Below are 18,676 nucleotides of genomic sequence, written 5' to 3'. Positions count from 1 at the left end.
ATCGTATTATTATTAGGAGAGTTGACAGTAGGTAGCTTGTGATAACATATATTGAGGCGTTTATTTATAGACGAATACAAAAAAAATAATATATCATCGATATCTACAAAAATGGTTAAATACGGAACAATTATTATTTACTTTTTTTGTACTACAATTATGAATTCAGTAACCACCACCAACCACCACCACCACCATCATCATCATCACAACCCAAACCCAAACCCCAACCCAAACCCAAACCTAACCTAACGCAAACCTATTAGAGAACTACATTTTCTTTCTATCGGTTTCAGATTTAGTTATTATTATTATTGTTATTCTTATTGTTGTCTCTCTCTGTGTCTTTGAATTCTATTTTTGCATCACTACTGTTAATTTTTAATTTGACGTACATATTATTTATACATACATATATGTACACCAATTCTTTTTTTTTTTTTTTAATAATAATAAGAGTTGTTACATGCATTATCTTTACTATCAACAACATCAACCGCCATGTCAACAGTGGATTTTATAAGAGTACAAACAAAGAAAAAAAAAAAAAAAAAAAAAAAAACCATTAGCATTACTAACAGCAATAGCAATAGCAATAGCAATAGCAGTGGCAATAGCAATAATAATAATAATAGTGATACTGTTGTTGTTGTTGTTGTTGTTGTCGTCTATTAACGTGTTTAGCATTGTTCTATTACTAATATCAGCAAATATTAAATTCAAATCATGACCATATCATATCATATCATATCATATTTCAATTGTCAATTTTTTTTATTATAATTTTTAGTTTTTCATTGTTGTATTATAATGAATGATTTAATCGTCACAGTAACATTAACACTACGTAGTTTTTTGCTTTTGTTTTTTGTTTTTGCTTTTTGCTTTTTGTTTAACAAACTAACTTTCTTCTTTCCTTGCAGATAATTTGTTATATCAGCCTTAATTCCAATTAACACGCCACTATCTAAACACACGTAGTTAATAGATTTACATGGAATGATTTATAGCCACCACCACCACCACCACCAACACCACAATAGTAGGAACTAATCATTTATAAATACAACATTTAAATCAAGTGAGTATATTATTGATAGGTATTTTTACGTTTTGATATTTTGTTAGTATGAAAATTCGAAAAACTAGCATTTATTTATTTTGTGTAGTTTGGAGTTTGGAGTTTGGAGTTTGGAGTTTGGAGTTTGGAAATTGGAGTTTGGAAATTGGAGTTTGCATTTGCGTTTGCGTTTGGAGTTTGCATTTGCGTTTGCGTTTATGGTTTTTGTTTTTTGTATTTTTTGTTTTTTTTTTTTTTTTTTTGGTTTTGATTGCTATGATTATGCGGGATGATTTAATTCAATTTGGGATATCCATTTGACGTTTTAGGTCTTTTTCATATTTTGGCAGGCGTCTTTAACTACAAGTTCTACATTTTCCTCTCTTTCCTCCTCCTTATTCCTCATTTTATTTATTGCTGAAATGACTTTTTTCTGAAATTAAACTAAATCTTAATTCAACTATATAACATCTTTTAAAGGAGAACGTCAAGACATTGGTGTTACCTTTTGGGCATAACCAAAAAAAAAAAGGAGGCAATAGAACCTTTTTTTTTTTTTTTGGGACTTTTGGTTTTACATGTTACATTGCAGATCATTCTAAACGTTTATTTTGTTAGCTTATGCACAACGGGTTACAGTATGTTTTGTGTAAAGTTTGGTATGCATGCCAGTACCAAGAAAACTTGTGCACACCACCAGACTGTAAGCTGTAGATATATGAACAAGGCTGGCAGTCCTCTGCATATATATCCCATAGGTATTTCTTACTTCCATAAGGAGTAAGGGTGGTGGTGGTGGTGGGATCTCCTTTGACGTAGAGTAGGAATTCTTGATATATTGGAGAGTTTCTCGTCTATTCCTTTTTGTCACAGATTTGAAATAAAAGTAACTACACCAAGTCAATAGGTACGGGACAATACCTTATATTTTTATCAATTTCAATTCTTCTTCTTCTTCTTTTTCTTCTTCTGTGTCATGGACCACAAAATTATTAATGATTTTGTATATGTATAACAATAGCAAATAATATTTAATTCATCATGCATAATAAGTCAACCTGTTTTTTTTTTTTTTTTTGGTTTGGTTTGGTTTGGTTTGCTGCAAAATGTACTTTGACTAAATAACTAAAAAAAAAAAACAGATTATTAACATTCGATAAATTAATTAGTTAGTTAGTTAGTTAGTTAGTTAGTTAGTTGCTGTTTTTTTTTTCTAAATTTATCTTTCATTTTGAGTAAGTACTTAGTTAGTTAGTTAGTTGTCAGAAGGTTTTGCTTGGTTTTCAATTTTTTCGGATTTTAGTGTGCTCCAATCTCCCGCCCTCTCTCTTCTCCCCCCCGCCTTTTTTACAATTCTTTAACCATATATTGCTTATTTTCATTTTTTTTTTTTTTTTTTTTTTTTTTGGTAGTGGTTTCTTTTTCATTAAAACTCCATCTTTTAAACTAGATTATACATAATTTCAAGAAATTTTAAATTTGACAAACTGTTTCAACTACTAAAAAAAAAAACCAAAAACCGTATTATGTAAAGCTTAAAAATTATACAGATACGATTCCAAAAACCATGGTGGTTTAATCACATTCACTATAAAAACAAATTTCTTACAACTTTTAACAATCAAAAAAACAAAAAAAAAAAAAAAAACAAAAACGTTTCAGTTGACGATTTCCGTACGTTTATGTTCGTAGTGGTGGAAGGAACGTATTGTTTGCTGCTGGGTGTATGATCCAAAAAGAAAGAAAGAAAGAAAGAAGAAAAAAAATCTAAATTGTAACGTTGCAGTTTTTTTAAAAAAAAAGATGTTATTAGAAATATCTCTAATAATAATAGTAATGATAACACAAATATTTTAATACGTAACTATTGTTTGGCTAAATTTAACAATGATGAAGATTTCATGGTTTGACCAATTAGATTTAATAATAATAATAATAATAATAATATATCCTTCTATCTATCCTATCCAAAAATTGCGTGCTTTTGTTTTCATCCCCCCTCCAAAAATCATACAATAATAATAATTGTTGTCTTTTCATTCATTCATTCATTCAGTCCCATCAAAAGTTAGTACAATAAATAAATAACAAAATAAGATGTAAATAGACGATAAAAAGATGAATAAATTAATAAACCAAACACAAAATATATACACATATGTAAATTACTAGTTCTATTTCTTTTCATAGACTATGCTGTAATCTTCAACAAATTCATGTTGCTTGCATCTTGTTTGTTGTTCATTGTTTTTGTTGCAAGAATTTCGCCACAGTTATGTTTCTTTTTTCTTTTTTTATTTTTATTTCTTATTTCTTATTCTTCAAATATTTAATCTTGAAATTAATTGAAATTTTTGTGTATGCGGCTACAACAACAAACTTAAAACTATTGTTATAATAAATATCAAGAATGATAAACTATAGTCTCTTCCCCCCCCCCCCCATTTTAGTATTTAAATCTGATACTTGGAATTTTAAGATTTGGTATTTATTGATGCGTTTTTTTTTTTTTTTTTTTTTTTTGTTTTTTAGTTCCCCCCGGTGTAGAAGGATTTCTCTAATTGTAGTAAAGTCAGTTCATTCCAATGTAATTCATAATGGGAGGAGTGAGAGGAGGGGGCGCTTATTGTTGGTAAAAAAAAAAAAAAAATAAACATTCTCTAATGCATAGGACGGATTTTACAATTAGATTGAGAATCAACAAAGAAAATTAACTACTCATTGTTCTTGTTGCTTGTTGTTTGTTGTTGTTGTTTTTTTTTTTTTTTGCTCTCCTTACAATTTTGGATGCAAAAATAACCAAAAAAAACAAACAACATCCTAAAATCACCCTCACTAAGAATGTGATAAGAAACAAACAAGAAACAATGAATATAGATGATTAGATAACAGTTTTTTTTTTTTTTTTTCGTCAGCCGTCTATTTCTCTAACCTGATTGATGATGGTATTCTTTAGAAAACTTGAAACACACACACACACAAAAAAGAAATGGAAATCCAGCATGAAACAACATTCACCGTTATACCACAATACCTTGGACCTTGGACTTTGACCTACTCTTTGGTTTAGACTAAATTAAGATTGGTACAAAGATAAAAGTAGTTTTGAATAATTCCATCAGCTGGTCACAGTACACAAATGCATCAAACTCGCTCTCTCTAAAAAAAAAAAAAAAATTTCGACTCCGAATTCAAATTTTTGCGGAACTCCGAAACATACTTTGCTTCCTATTGGTTATTTAAAAAACTTTGAGATTTTATAGATATTGTTTTGCAAGACTGGTATGTTACATCCTCTTTAATCAACTAATAAATTATCAATCAAAAACAAGAAGGGAAGTTTTTTACTTGATTTACGTATATATATACATATATACATATGTGAGTATAAAAGATCAAACTAAAGTGGGAACACTACAAAACATTACTATTTTACAACAATATCTTAAGTTTTTTTTTTTTTTTTTTCAATTTCATTTCATTTCATTTTCTAATATCTTTCTTGTTTTTTCAACAACAGTTTACCATTCAAAATATTAGCCACATCAATCATATCTGTCCAATGAACTGTTTTACCTTTTCTTAATATAACATTAGCTTCATTCTCATATAAATGTTTGATACATGTGAATTTAACAACATCTCCATGAATACCAATAACAACTTGAGAATGTTCACTAATTTCTTCATCAGAAAATTTACGATTCTGTTTATCATAACAACCATTTCTTGTTTCAATAAATTCCATAGCTTTTAAAGAAAATTTAACTGCCATAACACGATCATTAGCACTTGGAGTAAAACCTTGTTGAACATGACCAGGAATTGCAGTTCTAGTTTCAAATCGTTTATTAGCATTTTCTTTAAGAATATTAGCAATCAATTCTGTTGAATAAACAACACTAGCTTGTTCATTTCTAACAATAAGAGTACCATTATGATCTTCACCACGATCAGTGGCAAATACTTTTTGTAATAAATCAATATCTCCTTGTAATTCTCTTAAATTTATATTTGATTCCGGAGTATAAGTGGCTAAAGCACCAGTTATTAATCCACAATATGAGGCAACATAACCACTATGACCACCTTGAACTTCAACAACAAATACTCTTCTTCTAGTAGAAGAAGCTGATTGTTGAACTGCATCACAATATGAAACTAATTGATTTAAACAAGTATCAGAACCAAGAGAATATTCTGTACCAGGAACATTATTAGAAACTGTTGCTGGAACAACAACCATAGGGATTTCAAATATTGGATAATTGGATTTTTGTTGAGATAATTCATGTAATGAAGTAAAAGCTTCAAATCCACCAACAATTAATAATCCTTGAATATTATATTTTTGTAAATTATAAGCAACTTGACCAAAATTTTGTGATGGTAAAGATCTATTAGTACCAATTTCTGAACCACCAAGATTATGCCAACCTTCAACATCCATCCATGTCAAATTTTTCAAATTACCTTTGACTAATCCAGTAAATCCATCTTGTATAGCATATAATTTATGACCACGAGAAAGACTATATAATGCTACAGCACGAGTAGCAGCATTTAATCCAGCAGAAGCAGCACCAACATGAACAATGGCAATATTTAATCTTTTATCTTCATTCAATTGTTTACTACCATCATCATAAATGGAAATATCACGGAAATATCTATAATCATCATAAAAACTATTATCTCTTAATCCCATGGCTTTATCAAAATCTTTATTACTAATGGCTTCAGCTACAGCTTTAGTTTGTTTAACTGCATCAACTAAAGGAATTCTAACAATTTTATGTTTTAATATCCCAATCATTGGTGATGGAGTTTCTGGAGTCATTTCTAAAACTGCTTTAACTGCTTCAACCCCTTGTAAAGTGGCTAATCTTCTATCATAAGCAACAGCAGTACCACCTCTTTGAACATGACCTAAAATGGTATTTCTTGTATCCAATCCTAAATCAACTAAAACTTGTTTAACTTCTTCTGAAGTAATTGGATTTAATTCATCATCAATAGCTCCTTCAGCAACAATAACTGTAGTTTTTCTTCTACCATATTCTCTATGTCTTAAACATACTTCTTTTAATTGTTCTTTCCATAATCCAGCTTTAGGTGGTCGTTCAGGAATGAAAACAAAATCAGCTCCAGTAGCTAAACCAGATAATAAAGCTAACCAACCACAATGTCTACCCATAACTTCAACAACAAAAGCACGAGAATGAGAAGCAGCAGTGGCACCAATATAATCAACCATTTCTGTGATTCTTTCTAATGCAGAAAAAGCACCAATAGTAACATCAGTACCCGACATATCATTATCAATGGAACCAACTAATCCAACAATAGTAAGATGTTCATAAGGAGAAACTTCTTCTTTAGTTAATCTTCCACTATCTACTAATTCTTTAACAAGTGATGGCCATTCACTTCTAAATAAATCAGCACCAGTTAATGAACCATCACCACCACATACAACTAATGCATCAATACCATTTTTAATCATATTATATGCTCCTTGTAATCTTCCTGTTCTTTCTCTAAATTCTTTACATCTAGCAGTACCAATTGAAGTACCACCAAGTGACATATAAGAACGAACATCACTCCATTCCATTTTTTTTAAAAGATCACCTCCTTTAACTAATCCTTCATATCCTTCATAAACTGCATAAACATCACAACCATAATAAATACCAGCTCTAACAACAGCTCGAACTGCTGGATTCATACCTGGAGCATCACCACCAGATGTCATCACCCCAATTTTCTTTTTCCGACCACCACCACCATTACCACCATTACCACCATTACCACCATTAGTAACTTCAGTTGATGAAATTTCTTCAAATGAACCATATTTGGAATCCAATTGAAGTTTTTTTCTTTTGGTCAATATTTCAGTAGTAGTTTTTTCAACAAAATCTTCTGGTGATAAATATCTTGTTTTACATAATTCATTTTCAGTATTAGAAAAACTAATAATATTATTTAAAGGATCTTCAGTTAAAATAACATTATCAATAATTTTCCCATATTTAATATTTAAATTATTTAAAATATTTTCAATTTGATTCAATTGAGTAGTGAAAAATACAAATTGTTTTTGTTGAGGAATTGATGAATTTAAAAAAAATTTTTCATTAAGTAATCTAATTTTAATAACAGTTGATTCATTTAATCTTTGACAATTATCACCATCATAAATTTCCATTTCTTGCCAAGGACGAAGATTACCATTATTATCAATATTTTGTAATGGATAAGATTCTAACCATGCTTCTTTAAGTGAATCATGAGAAACTCCTAATTGGAATTCTGGATGATTATCACCTAATCCTGATCCATAACTTGAAATTTTCGAAAAACTTTTCGTTAATCTAAATCCCAATTGACTATAAAATTGGAATGTTTGATTGAATTTATCAATATCACTAGTGACAAGGGATATATAACTTATCCTATTAATTGCGTCAGGACTAGGCATATTTCTAAATCGTTATTTGCCTAAATTCAAAAAGGAGGAAAGGGAGGGGAGTGGAGAATATCTTTTATTTAAAATGATAAACTGAAATACTTTGAAAATATAACTTTTAAAAAAAAAAAAAAAACAACGAATTGATTAAAATTTATATCTTCTGGGAGGGAGGAAGGGTGGAAAGATGATTTTATAATTTATTCTATTCTATTTCTTTTTTTTTTGGGTTCTTTTAATTGGAGATTATATTTCGGGGGGTGGGAGGGTTTTATTTTTTTAAAAAAAAATTGAATAAGAATAATGGAAAATATATATATATATATATATATATGTTCACTCTCAATTATAAGTAATAGAAAAACAAGAAATGAAAGTGAGAACCATCACATTATGTTTAGTGTCATCTGGTGATTCACCACTACCACCACCACCACCACCCACGCATACGCATACACATGACTACTACTACTATTACTACTAAGTTATTCAATTTTTTTTTTTTTTTTTTCGGACAACAGTAAATCTCCTTTATCACTTTCTACACGACTCCATTACATCACCAATTTCAAATAATTTATTCCTTTCCTTTAGTATCACCACGGTCATCACCCCCCCCAATCACTTCCATCACTCCCTCCCCCGACGTAACTACAGTAGAAAATACTAAACAATTAAAAAAAATTTAATCTCCTACATAATACTAAAAAAAAAAAAAGAAAAAACAATAAAGAAAAACCTCTATAGTAACAAAACCACTATAACTAAAATTTCTGCAATCACAACACCAGTAAAAGAAGTGGATAATATACTTGAAACACCTGATTTAAATCTGGAATTTTCTTTTCCCGGATAATTGAAAAATATATTATATGGCATCCGTGCTCTAGAAGTTGGTTGTGGTGTTGAACTACTATAATATATGGAGGTTGCTTCTATTTTTTTAGAATCAATTTTACTGATTTTTACAGATATTGTTGTATTATGGATATTCTTAGTTGTTGTGTTGGTTATTTTTGTAGCAACTTTAGATTCATTCTGTGAAAGCTGAGGTGATTGGGTTAAAATATTCAATCTTCTTGTTGACACTTTTCTCGGTGTAGCTGTTATTGACTCTTCATTATCATCATTGTCGGATTCTTCATTTTCATCAGTTCCATCGGTTCCTGTTCCTGTTCCTGTTCCCATTCCCATCTCATCCTCCTCGGTTTCCCATTCCAGTAATTGATCCCAAGTGGTAGGTGAATTGGTAGCAGAGGGAATATAAGACAAACTAGTGATTCTTTCCTTATTAATTGCTGTTGTTACAATTTTTTGTAATTTGCTACTGGTAAACACTTGCTTCTCGCCTGTTGCTGTCTTTGATGTTGGTTTCAGTTTCTCCAACATTTTTGGTGGACGACAATACTTGTGCCCTTCATACAAATAACCACCATCAGCTCTCAAATCCAACCAATTACCATCATGTAAATTACCATAAGTATAAGAAAGTGCTTTGGAATAATCTTGCACTTTAAGGTTTTTAATGTGCATAGTAAACGGTCCTTCCGAAAATTTTGCTGCTCCTCCAGCCCAAGCAATTGTGCCTTCATCATCTTCTTCCACACTCCAAAGACTAAACTTAAGAAACATTGGTGAACATGGTAATCCATGTTTATTTCTTCTTCCCAACATACGCACAGGTTTATCATCCAAATACCATGTAATCAAATCGGGAGACCATTCAATACCATATTTATGAAATTCACTTAATGGAGAAGGATGCATTTCATGATATCTCCCTCTATCATAAGTTGTGGTATTCCCTTTGATGAAAAAATTGGTTTGAAATTCATAAGGATCACTACCAAATATTTCAACAACATCAATTTCATCCAAATCATCACTTTGTAAATAAAATGAACTAATTATCCCTTTCCCAGCTGCTCCTCTAATTTCTGCTTCAACTTTCCCATACATAATATAAAAACTTGAAACCAAAGCAGGATTATCAAATTCATCTTGAATTGTTAGAGCTAACCCTTCAGCACCAAATCTTATTCCTCTAGTAGAACTTGTTATGGTGAAATATTTGGTTCCTTCAGCAAATGATTCAAAAATCTTTCTTCCTAAAGCTTCATCATTAGCTAAACAGGATTTATCCCGATAAGGATTGCATTTTTGTCTTTGTCCATCATAATCACTATTGTTATCGTCATATCCATCATTATCATCATCTTCTTCTTTTTCTTCATATAGATTGTCTATGGATTCTGACAATACGTATCTGAGAAATAAAATCAAAAATGTAATTATCAGTTTATACATTGTCAAAAAAAAAAAAAAAAAAGAAAGGGTATTCTTGTCTAATCTTTAGCCGCCACTCTAGGTTTTTAATAAAACTTTACTTATTTTTTGATATCACTTTGTTTGTACTTGTTTGGATTGGTTATATATATATATATATATTGTTTTTTTGAGATTTCTGTTTTGGCAATTGTTTCTATGTTTTACTTTTTTTTTTTTTGCAACAAATTAACAATCATTTATACAAACACACATATAAAAACGCGTATGACAACACTGAAACGAATATTTTTCTTCTTCTCCCCTACCTACCTACTAAGGCGCCCCCCACCATCATTCTTATATTTGAGGAAAAAAAAAGAATCATATTTTAACAATATTTCAATACATTTTTTTTTTTTTTTTTGTTATGTTTTCATAGAATTAAGGAAATAATGTATTCTGAAGCCCATAGGTTATTACTCACTTACATAAGATCAGTCAGATACGTTGAAGCTGGGGTTTTACTTGAGGCATTTAAATTTATGATTGAAAAATTGCAATTGGAAATTCAAGCTCTGAAGAATATACTAGATCAATACATTGCTGAGATTAATTCTAAAATATCAGGACAAAATTTTAAAATTGAAAGGAAAACTCATGAAATAACGGGTGATTTATATTATATATTCATTAATACGTTATCTGATGAAATCGTACAAGAAAGTTCCGTGTATACAACTGCTGAATTAACAGTGATAAAATATCTTATTAGAAATATAATTGAAGCCAGTGACTATCGTTGTTCATTGGCCAGGGTTAACGCTAATCAAACTATTTCAACTAATACAAATAAGAATTTGATGGAGGCAGATTCAATGGTAGACAGATTGATAGATGATGGTTGGTTTATAAGCACCATTGATGACAGATTGATGTTGTCTATAAAGACACTTTGTGAATTGAAAGAATATTTAATTGAGACATATGGCGTCAATGATGATACTGATGCAGACGGTAAGGTCTTGTTGTGTACCCAATGTAAAGAAATTGTCACTTTAGGTTGGATCATACCTTCAGGTAAACCATTTCATAAAAAGTGTTACGATGTATATTGCAGAACAAATCAAATATACCCCGAAGATGAATCTGATTTATTACGTGTTGGTCCAGATCCTTCTACATTATAAATCAAAACTATCTAAATATTCAGCTTCCACTTCATCGAGGATATCCCAATAAAATTGTTCTACCACTTGTTCATTGTATCGATCACTCAATGGCTTGACAGGTTCCAGCGGTGGGAATTCAAAATTGGGTCCAGCATTTAAATTAACTACACCATATTGGAAAGCTGAAAGCATTGGATAATACCCTAATGTTCCATCATCAGTATTTCGGTAGTTTGGATTTTGTTGTTGTTTAGTATTGGGTCCTAAATTAATATCCTCATGATCTTCAATGTTTGTTGGTAAAAATGAATATAAATCAATTATTGACTCTTGCTCCACTCCATTTTTAAATAAACGTATTTTGGAATTTGGAATCACCGGGATGTTTTTCCTTTTGTCATCCATTTCTATGATTGCTTTCTCTCCGAAAACTGTCACGGGATTAAGTAAATGTTCCATTGTTTTGGTTGTTGTGTATTCATATTGTTCATAATATAACCCATTTTTGTATTTGATAGGAATTTGATCTCGTACAATATTACCATGTTCAATGAATTTTACATTATCTTTAATATCATTTTCTATTTTCTTTTTTTTCCTTTTTTTCAATTTTTGTTCTGGTTGTAATTGTGATTTTTCATTGACAAATTCCTCTATGGCCCTTCGATGTTCTTCCAAAGATGGTAATTGTATCAAAAATCCAATTACATCTCCAGTTTTAAATCCATTCTCAACGCACAACTTTTGTCTTCGACTAATCGTCATAAATTGTCCATCAACATCTCTCAACCCATAACTATAACCATCAAATCCTACTGGTGCTTCCAAACTAGCTTCCTTTCTTCCAATCCCTATTCGAACATGACTTTTTTCATTAGAATTCAATATCTTAAATTCAAAGTAATATGACCCTTCACGTATACAAACATTTGTTCTTGCTGATCTCCATCCTTGTGATGTTGTTATTGATTTTAGGTCATTGCTAAATAAAACACCTGAAGATCTATCAAATAAACTTGTACATACATGATAAGGTGGAACATCAGTTGTTGAATACAAATTAGAAGGGAAATTGGGATTTGGTCGACAATGTTTATATTTAAACCCGCGTTTATTTAATGGTAAATCTTCTGTTTGGAAAAATTCAATTTCATTTATTGTTGTTGCTGCATTTGGTTCTGGTAAAGAAACAGGAATTAAATCCAGATTTTTGAAAGGGACAGGTTTCAATCTAGGATGGATTATTACATTATGTTGTTTTTGTTTTAATTGGGATTTCCTTTGAAGTTCTTCTTCTCGTTTCCTTTCTTTCGATCGTGTTGAGTAAGTATGTTCCAGTTGAGTCTCTTCAATGGATTCGTTACCTTGAACTTGAGGTTCAATTGAAGGTTCTTCAGATGTTTCCTTATTCATTGGTGGGGATTATGAGATGGATGAGAATAACTTTGTTTCTGAAAATTTGAAAAAAAAAATAAAAAAAAAAAAAAAATATATCTCGCTTCAAGATACTGTTTGTTGTTGTTGTTGTTGATTGTTTCTCAATACATTGCGCAATTGTAATACATAGCTACTGCTGTCTATTACTACTACACCCCCGCCAAAAAAAATACAGTCATTCCTAATTAACATATTAAAAACTGCTTCTATGGAATAATAAATATCTACTACTTAATCTGTATAATACACTCTGCAGCAATACACCGATACAACTCTACCACCATGATTTCTTTGAGTTTTCAGTTTGTTGTTTAATCCTATTTGTTGCTCTTCCAGTATCGTGCAATAAAGCCTCACTTTTAACTAATACTTTACCTTTTGAATCTTCAATAACACTTTCCAAAACTATTGTCCTGTTGTCATTTTCAGGACTTTCTTTCTTTTTCGTTTTAACTATCAAAAATTGGTTAGCTAAAGTGGGGCGCTTGTAATTAATAATCAAATTTTCAACTTTGAAATCATCTTTTAAATTCGATGTAGTATATTTCGATAAAGACGCATTTCTTTTAAAAGTTTCATTCAATAATGTTGCAATTATTCCACCATGAATAATAAATGGATATCCACATAATCTATATCCAGCATGTACAATATGAACACCTTCATCTGTTTCTATATTGTGAAAAATGACGGGTTTTATTAAAATCCCTCCAGGTTTATTCAATGTTTGGTTTGTCAATGTTGGTTCTTGATATTCATCTTGCTTTTTAACTTTGGTCTGATTATCTAAAATGTTTCTATCGAGATTTTCCCAACTTTGTAATTTATACCATTGATGTGAATTTTTGGGATGAGCCAATTGTTGATATATAGGCAAGTTCTTCAATTTATATTCCAATTGCATAGGCAAAATCTTGATATTAGGGTCTTTTTCATCTATTTCAGTGTATTTCTCATAATAATTAAATAAAGTTTCATTATATGCTAAGTAAGAACCTAATAAAAAAAAGGCTGTGGTTGTTTTCCAATTAAACCATGAACGGTTATTCAATTTAGGAAGATGGTCGAAAGGTGAATCAAAAGATGAGCGTGTTGCAAATGATCTGAAAGATTGCAAATGCTTAACCGATATTGTTCTTGAACGACAAAACATTTAATAGTGGTTAGTTAAAAGACTGAATGGTGATCCTAGAGTAAACTTTTAATCATTATTTTTTGGTGGTGTTGGTGGCCTTCCATATTTTTTTCTCCTATGATTCCGATGTGGAGAACATTTACGATCACGTGTATTGAAGTAAAAAAAAAAAAAAATAAAAGAATTGTACATCTACCTAGACTCAATTACATGATCTTTAGCTGACTGTATCAACTATCATTCTTTAATACATAGATGTAAAATAAAAGTTTATCAAAAAAAAAAAATGAATGGACGAGATAAGAGTCGAACTCATGACCTTTCCCATGCTAAGGGAACGCGCTACCAACTACGCCACACGCCCATTTTGATGCTCCTTAGATTTTGGGCATTTTGTCACTCTGCTTAAACACTTTACTATCAATATAATTTAATCACTTTTGAAAGCAACATTTTAATGATCAAAAAACTGTCATTCAACTTGCTTAAATAAATAAGCTTTATTAAGCCTAATTTTGGAAGAAAAATTATGGTTTATAGTAATTCTATTTTATTTTGCCAAAATTTGTGTTGAAATTTTCTATAAATTTTGTATAAACATACTTTCAACAGACTTTCACCATCAAAACAATAAATGCAACAAGATCAGTCTCAAAAACAACAACAAAGTAATGGATACAATCATTATTAGACCATTATGTTAATCACATCTCTGTATTGCCAAAAATACTTTTCATAGCAATTCTTGATTTCTCGTACACACAATTAGTAGCTAGAATTGAAAATTTCAGGCAACCGATGTTTTAATTATATTTTACAATTCTATCCATTTGAACTGAAATAGCAACAGCAAAATCTCTTTGTCTCTATATAACAGAAACCATTTATGGAGATTTAGAAAGAGCTGCAAAAATAGGGTTTTGCGACTATGCGCACGACTCTTTGGGAAGAGCTTCTCCCAATTTTTGATTTTTTTTTTAATTTTTTTTTTTTTTTTTCGGGTTTTTAGTTGATGAGAGATGACCTGACGTATCTTATTTATCACAACTCTTTCTTACCAACAACAAAAATGGCAAAGACTTCCAAACTGAAAGGCAACCATAAGAAATCTGAAACCTCAAAAGTGTCGAGAAAAAGATCTCATGAAGATTCAGAATCTGAAGTTGAAGATAATGAAAAAGTAGTTGAAGAATTAGATGCTGATTTTGATGAAGTTGCAGGATTATTAGGTGACGATATTGAAGATCCTGAATCAAAATCACAATCAAAGAAAGAAAAACAAAAGGCAAAGGATGAAGCCAAACTTGAAAAATTAACCAAACCGCAAGTATCCAAAGAAATTACCGAGGATGATTCCGAGAATGTATTATTTGAAAATGCCGATTTGTCTGAACCAACCATGAGAGCCATCAAAGAAATGGGATTTACTAAAATGACAAAAGTTCAAGCTAAAACGATACCACCATTATTGGCTGGTAGAGATGTTTTAGGAGCAGCAAAAACTGGATCTGGTAAAACATTGGCATTTTTGATTCCTGCAATTGAATTATTATATTCCTTGAAAATCAAACCAAGAAATGGTACTGCAGTGATAATAATTACCCCAACTAGAGAATTAGCTTTACAAATTTTTGGTGTTGCTCGTGAATTAATGCAATTCCATTCTCAAACTTGTGGCATAGTTATTGGAGGGGCCGATAGAAGACAAGAAGCCACAAAATTGTCGAAAGGTGTCAACTTATTAGTGGCTACTCCAGGTAGATTATTGGATCATTTGAAAAATACCCAATTTGTGTTTAGTAATCTAAAAGCCTTGGTAATTGATGAAGCCGATAGAATTTTAGAAATTGGGTTTGAAGATGAAATGAAACAAATCATCAAAGTTTTACCTAATGAAAACAGACAATCAATGTTGTTTTCTGCCACCCAAACCACAAAAGTGGAAGATTTAGCGAGAATCTCATTAAGACCAGGTCCGTTATACATAAATGTTGTGCCCGAAAAAGATGTATCAACTGCTGATGGGTTAGAACAAGGGTATGTTGTCTGTGATTCTGACAAGAGATTTTTATTATTATTTTCTTTCTTAAAAAGAAACGTCAAGAAAAAAATCATTGTGTTTTTGTCATCCTGTAATAGTGTCAAATTTTACAGTGAATTATTGAATTATATTGACTTACCAGTATTGGATTTACATGGTAAACAAAAGCAACAAAAGCGTACAAACACATTTTTCGAATTTTGCAATGCTAAACAAGGAATATTAGTATGCACAGATGTTGCTGCTAGAGGGTTGGATATTCCTGCAGTTGACTGGATTGTTCAATTTGATCCACCAGATGATCCAAGAGATTATATTCATCGTGTTGGAAGAACAGCTAGAGGAACTCAAGGGAAAGGTAAATCATTGATGTTTTTGACTCCATCGGAATTGGGATTTTTAAGATACTTGAAAGCTGCCAAAGTACCTTTGAATGAATACGAGTTCCCTGCTAATAAGATTGCCAACATCCAATCTCAATTGACAAAATTGATCAAAACCAATTATTTGTTGAATCAATCTGCCAAAGATGGGTACAGAGCATATTTGCAAGCTTATGCTTCCCATGGATTAAAAACTGTGTATCAAATTGATAAATTGGATTTAAAGAAAGTTAGTGCTAGTTTTGGTTTAGATCAAGTACCAAGAGTCAACTTGAGTATTGGTGGCACGAAAACCAAAAAGCAAAAAAGGTCATAAACACACATACATATATATATTATTAGGTCATATCTTTAAATAGAAGTAATAGTAACAATAGTTTCAAATTTGTCATAATGGATGGACGTCGCAAATTCCTTCCAATAATTCATACGCCATTACAAATATAAAACGCGTCTATAGTAAATTTCGTGGTGGGAAACAAATATTGAAGATAAAAAGAAAAAAAAAAAAAAAAAAAAAAAAAAATTGTTGACGTAAATCATCATCTTCGTTGTGAACCCACTCCACTAATGTCTTCCTCACAATATTACAATAAAGAAGTTGATGAATCTGTAGTATCCAGACAAACCATTGAAGAGTTTACCAAAAGAAATGAGTTTTTCCTCAAACCAGGCAGCAGAAAATATGCCAAACAATATTTCTCCATGTATCAATACCGTTTAAAGAACTTGAGAGATCGAGCTCATAAGACCGCCATGGAAAAGTGGGGTCACGGAACCAAGAAAATAAATGGAAACATGATTGAAAAGCAAGATAAAATATTAGACATCGCCAGTGGGAAATTGTGCTGGGTGATTGGAACGGTGTTTTGCGATGCCAAATACAAACTTGATATCTTGAATGATGTTGAAAAAGGTACCGATGATGTTTTGCCATTGGAGCCTGTAACCTATGTGGATAAGAATGAACAACCAATAGTAATGCTTGAAGACGAATCGGGAAGAGCTATTTTAAATAACGATAACTTTTTGACAAAGAATCTATTGGTCACTGGTTGTATAGTGGCTGTATTGGGCATTGAAGTACAAGCGGGGATATTTGAGATAATGGATATTGCATATCCAGACTGTGCACCACAGAAACCTTTAACACTTGGAGAAAACAAAAGAGGAAAGATTGCCTTGGTTTCAGGATTAAGCATTGGAGGTGAAGGTCAGTACGATTTAAAATTGGAACTTTTGAAACAATACCTTTTAGGAGAGTTAGGAAATGCTGAAGACAAATTGAATACTAGTCAAATCTCACTGTTGATAATTGCTGGTGATTCTATTATGCCTATACTGAATTTGAGAGCAGAGATGGATTTGAAGAACTATGTGACAACTAACAATTATGGATCAAAGAATATTTCAAAGTACAACGCTAACAGTTTTAAAAAACTAGACGAATTTATAACGGACATTATTGTAAGTTTACCAGTTGCTGTAATGCCAGGGAAAAATGATCCAGCAGAAATATGTTTGCCCCAACAGCCATTACACAGGTCACTCTTCAAGAACAATTCGTCACTTCTCAATGGGGATCGGTTGAATAGATTAACAAACCCTCAGTGGATTGATGTACAAACTGTCAAGATACTAGGAACCAGTGGCCAAAATGTGGACGATATCAAGAAATATATTGCCCCCCAAAATGATCACCAATTTACCTCAATCGAAATCATGGAAAACAATATCAAGTGGCAGAATTTTATCCCAACAGCACCAGATACTTTATATTGCTACCCTTATGAAAATTATGATCCTTTTATCTTTTGTGATGATTTGCCACATGTGTACTTTGTTGGTAACCAGCAACTGTATGACAGCAAACTCCTTCAATACGATGGTGTGAATATAAGACTAATATCTGTCCCTAAGTTTAAAGAATCTGGCCAATTTGTTTTACTTGATTTGGATACATTGGAGACTGAAGTGGTCACCATAGAAATTTAGTTATCATTTTGCAAACGGCAGATTCAGCCTACTCTAAAAATAAATATTTCACATCAATTATAACTAAGTAGTTTAACAACATGTATACACATATATTATGTATGGATGATTTTAATGCACACTTTTATTATTATATTCTATAGTGACTGTGTCTAATATTGGCTGCAATTAATTAATTAATTATATGTCATACACAGCCGGTGCACCAGACAATCTTGCTCTTTTTTTTTTTTTTGCTGGGCAAAAAGCATCCATTGCTGTATGGTAGAGAAACTCTTGGAACGGGGGGAGGGAGCCCTTTATCTAACCAATAATTGTACTACAAAGCTCATTGATTTATAAATTTGTTTTTATGCGGTGTTTGTAAAAGTTGCCTGTAGATAGAGCTTAGATTTGTCTTTTTTCTATTGCTATTATTTAAATCGTAATTATTGTTGATATTGCTTGTACGTAATGGAGGATCGGAAAAACAACCACAACAACAATAAGATCTACAGTGTAGTACTAGATGTGTAAAAATTCTTTGTATTGAGATATATTAATTCAATCTGAAACTGTGAAGGAAAATGAAAAAAAAAAGGATCTTATTGTTATGTAATTAATATTAAATGGATAACTTCTTCTCGTCGTAGTGATGGGTAGTAACTAAAAATAAATTGTGTGGATGGGTGTGAAAAACAATTCGATGAAATTTGGTTAGTGTACAATGGCAG

General features: G+C 31.1%; 7 protein-coding genes and 1 non-coding gene across 8 annotated transcripts, besides 1 other annotated feature; 3 read left to right on the top strand and 5 right to left on the bottom strand. All coding sequences in view use genetic code 12, as the record gives it.

The window, feature by feature from the left end:
• The first annotated feature begins 1,675 nt into the window (after nucleotides 1–1,675).
• Nucleotides 1,676–1,881: a mobile genetic element.
• Nucleotides 1,882–4,550: 2,669 nt separating this feature from the next.
• CD36_54420 (6-phosphofructokinase subunit alpha, putative) lies at nucleotides 4,551–7,547 on the bottom strand (the record flags this gene model as incomplete). The annotated part of the gene is made up of 1 exon (XM_002420691.1): nucleotides 4,551–7,547. The coding sequence occupies one exon, from the start codon at nucleotides 7,545–7,547 to the stop codon at nucleotides 4,551–4,553; it is 2,997 nt and encodes a 998-aa protein (XP_002420736.1).
• A 729-nt stretch (nucleotides 7,548–8,276) lies between these two features.
• Nucleotides 8,277–9,842, bottom strand: CD36_54410 (cell wall glycosidase precursor, putative; the record flags this gene model as incomplete). The annotated part of the gene is made up of 1 exon (XM_002420690.1): nucleotides 8,277–9,842. The coding sequence occupies one exon, from the start codon at nucleotides 9,840–9,842 to the stop codon at nucleotides 8,277–8,279; it is 1,566 nt and encodes a 521-aa protein (XP_002420735.1).
• A 413-nt stretch (nucleotides 9,843–10,255) lies between these two features.
• CD36_54400 (DNA repair protein, putative) lies at nucleotides 10,256–10,990 on the top strand (the record flags this gene model as incomplete). The annotated part of the gene is made up of 1 exon (XM_002420689.1): nucleotides 10,256–10,990. The coding sequence occupies one exon, from the start codon at nucleotides 10,256–10,258 to the stop codon at nucleotides 10,988–10,990; it is 735 nt and encodes a 244-aa protein (XP_002420734.1).
• Nucleotides 10,985–12,385, bottom strand: CD36_54390 (subunit of the COMPASS (Set1C) histone methyltansferase complex, putative; the record flags this gene model as incomplete). Its single annotated transcript, XM_002420688.1, has 1 exon — nucleotides 10,985–12,385. One exon carries the CDS (start codon nucleotides 12,383–12,385, stop codon nucleotides 10,985–10,987), a length of 1,401 nt encoding a protein of 466 aa, XP_002420733.1.
• Nucleotides 12,386–12,683: 298 nt separating this feature from the next.
• On the bottom strand, nucleotides 12,684–13,562 carry CD36_54380 (uncharacterized mitochondrial protein, putative; the record flags this gene model as incomplete). The annotated part of the gene is made up of 1 exon (XM_002420687.1): nucleotides 12,684–13,562. One exon carries the CDS (start codon nucleotides 13,560–13,562, stop codon nucleotides 12,684–12,686), a length of 879 nt encoding a protein of 292 aa, XP_002420732.1.
• Nucleotides 13,563–13,835: 273 nt separating this feature from the next.
• Nucleotides 13,836–13,908, bottom strand: tRNA-Ala (AGC). Its single transcript has one exon. It is a non-coding gene; the product is annotated as a tRNA-Ala (tRNA).
• A 705-nt stretch (nucleotides 13,909–14,613) lies between these two features.
• CD36_54370 (ATP-dependent RNA helicase, putative) lies at nucleotides 14,614–16,284 on the top strand (the record flags this gene model as incomplete). The annotated part of the gene is made up of 1 exon (XM_002420686.1): nucleotides 14,614–16,284. One exon carries the CDS (start codon nucleotides 14,614–14,616, stop codon nucleotides 16,282–16,284), a length of 1,671 nt encoding a protein of 556 aa, XP_002420731.1.
• A 254-nt stretch (nucleotides 16,285–16,538) lies between these two features.
• Nucleotides 16,539–17,963, top strand: CD36_54360 (DNA polymerase III (delta) small subunit, putative; the record flags this gene model as incomplete). Its single annotated transcript, XM_002420685.1, has 1 exon — nucleotides 16,539–17,963. The coding sequence occupies one exon, from the start codon at nucleotides 16,539–16,541 to the stop codon at nucleotides 17,961–17,963; it is 1,425 nt and encodes a 474-aa protein (XP_002420730.1).
• Between the last annotated feature and the right edge of the window lie 713 nt (nucleotides 17,964–18,676).

Source organism: Candida dubliniensis, chromosome 5 (assembly GCF_000026945.1).
Source record: "Candida dubliniensis CD36 chromosome 5, complete sequence".
In the NCBI taxonomy this organism is placed as follows: Eukaryota; Fungi; Ascomycota; class Pichiomycetes; order Serinales; family Debaryomycetaceae; genus Candida; species Candida dubliniensis.
Note: the sequence above shows the minus strand (reverse complement) of the source record. Positions and strands in the feature narration are given on the sequence as shown.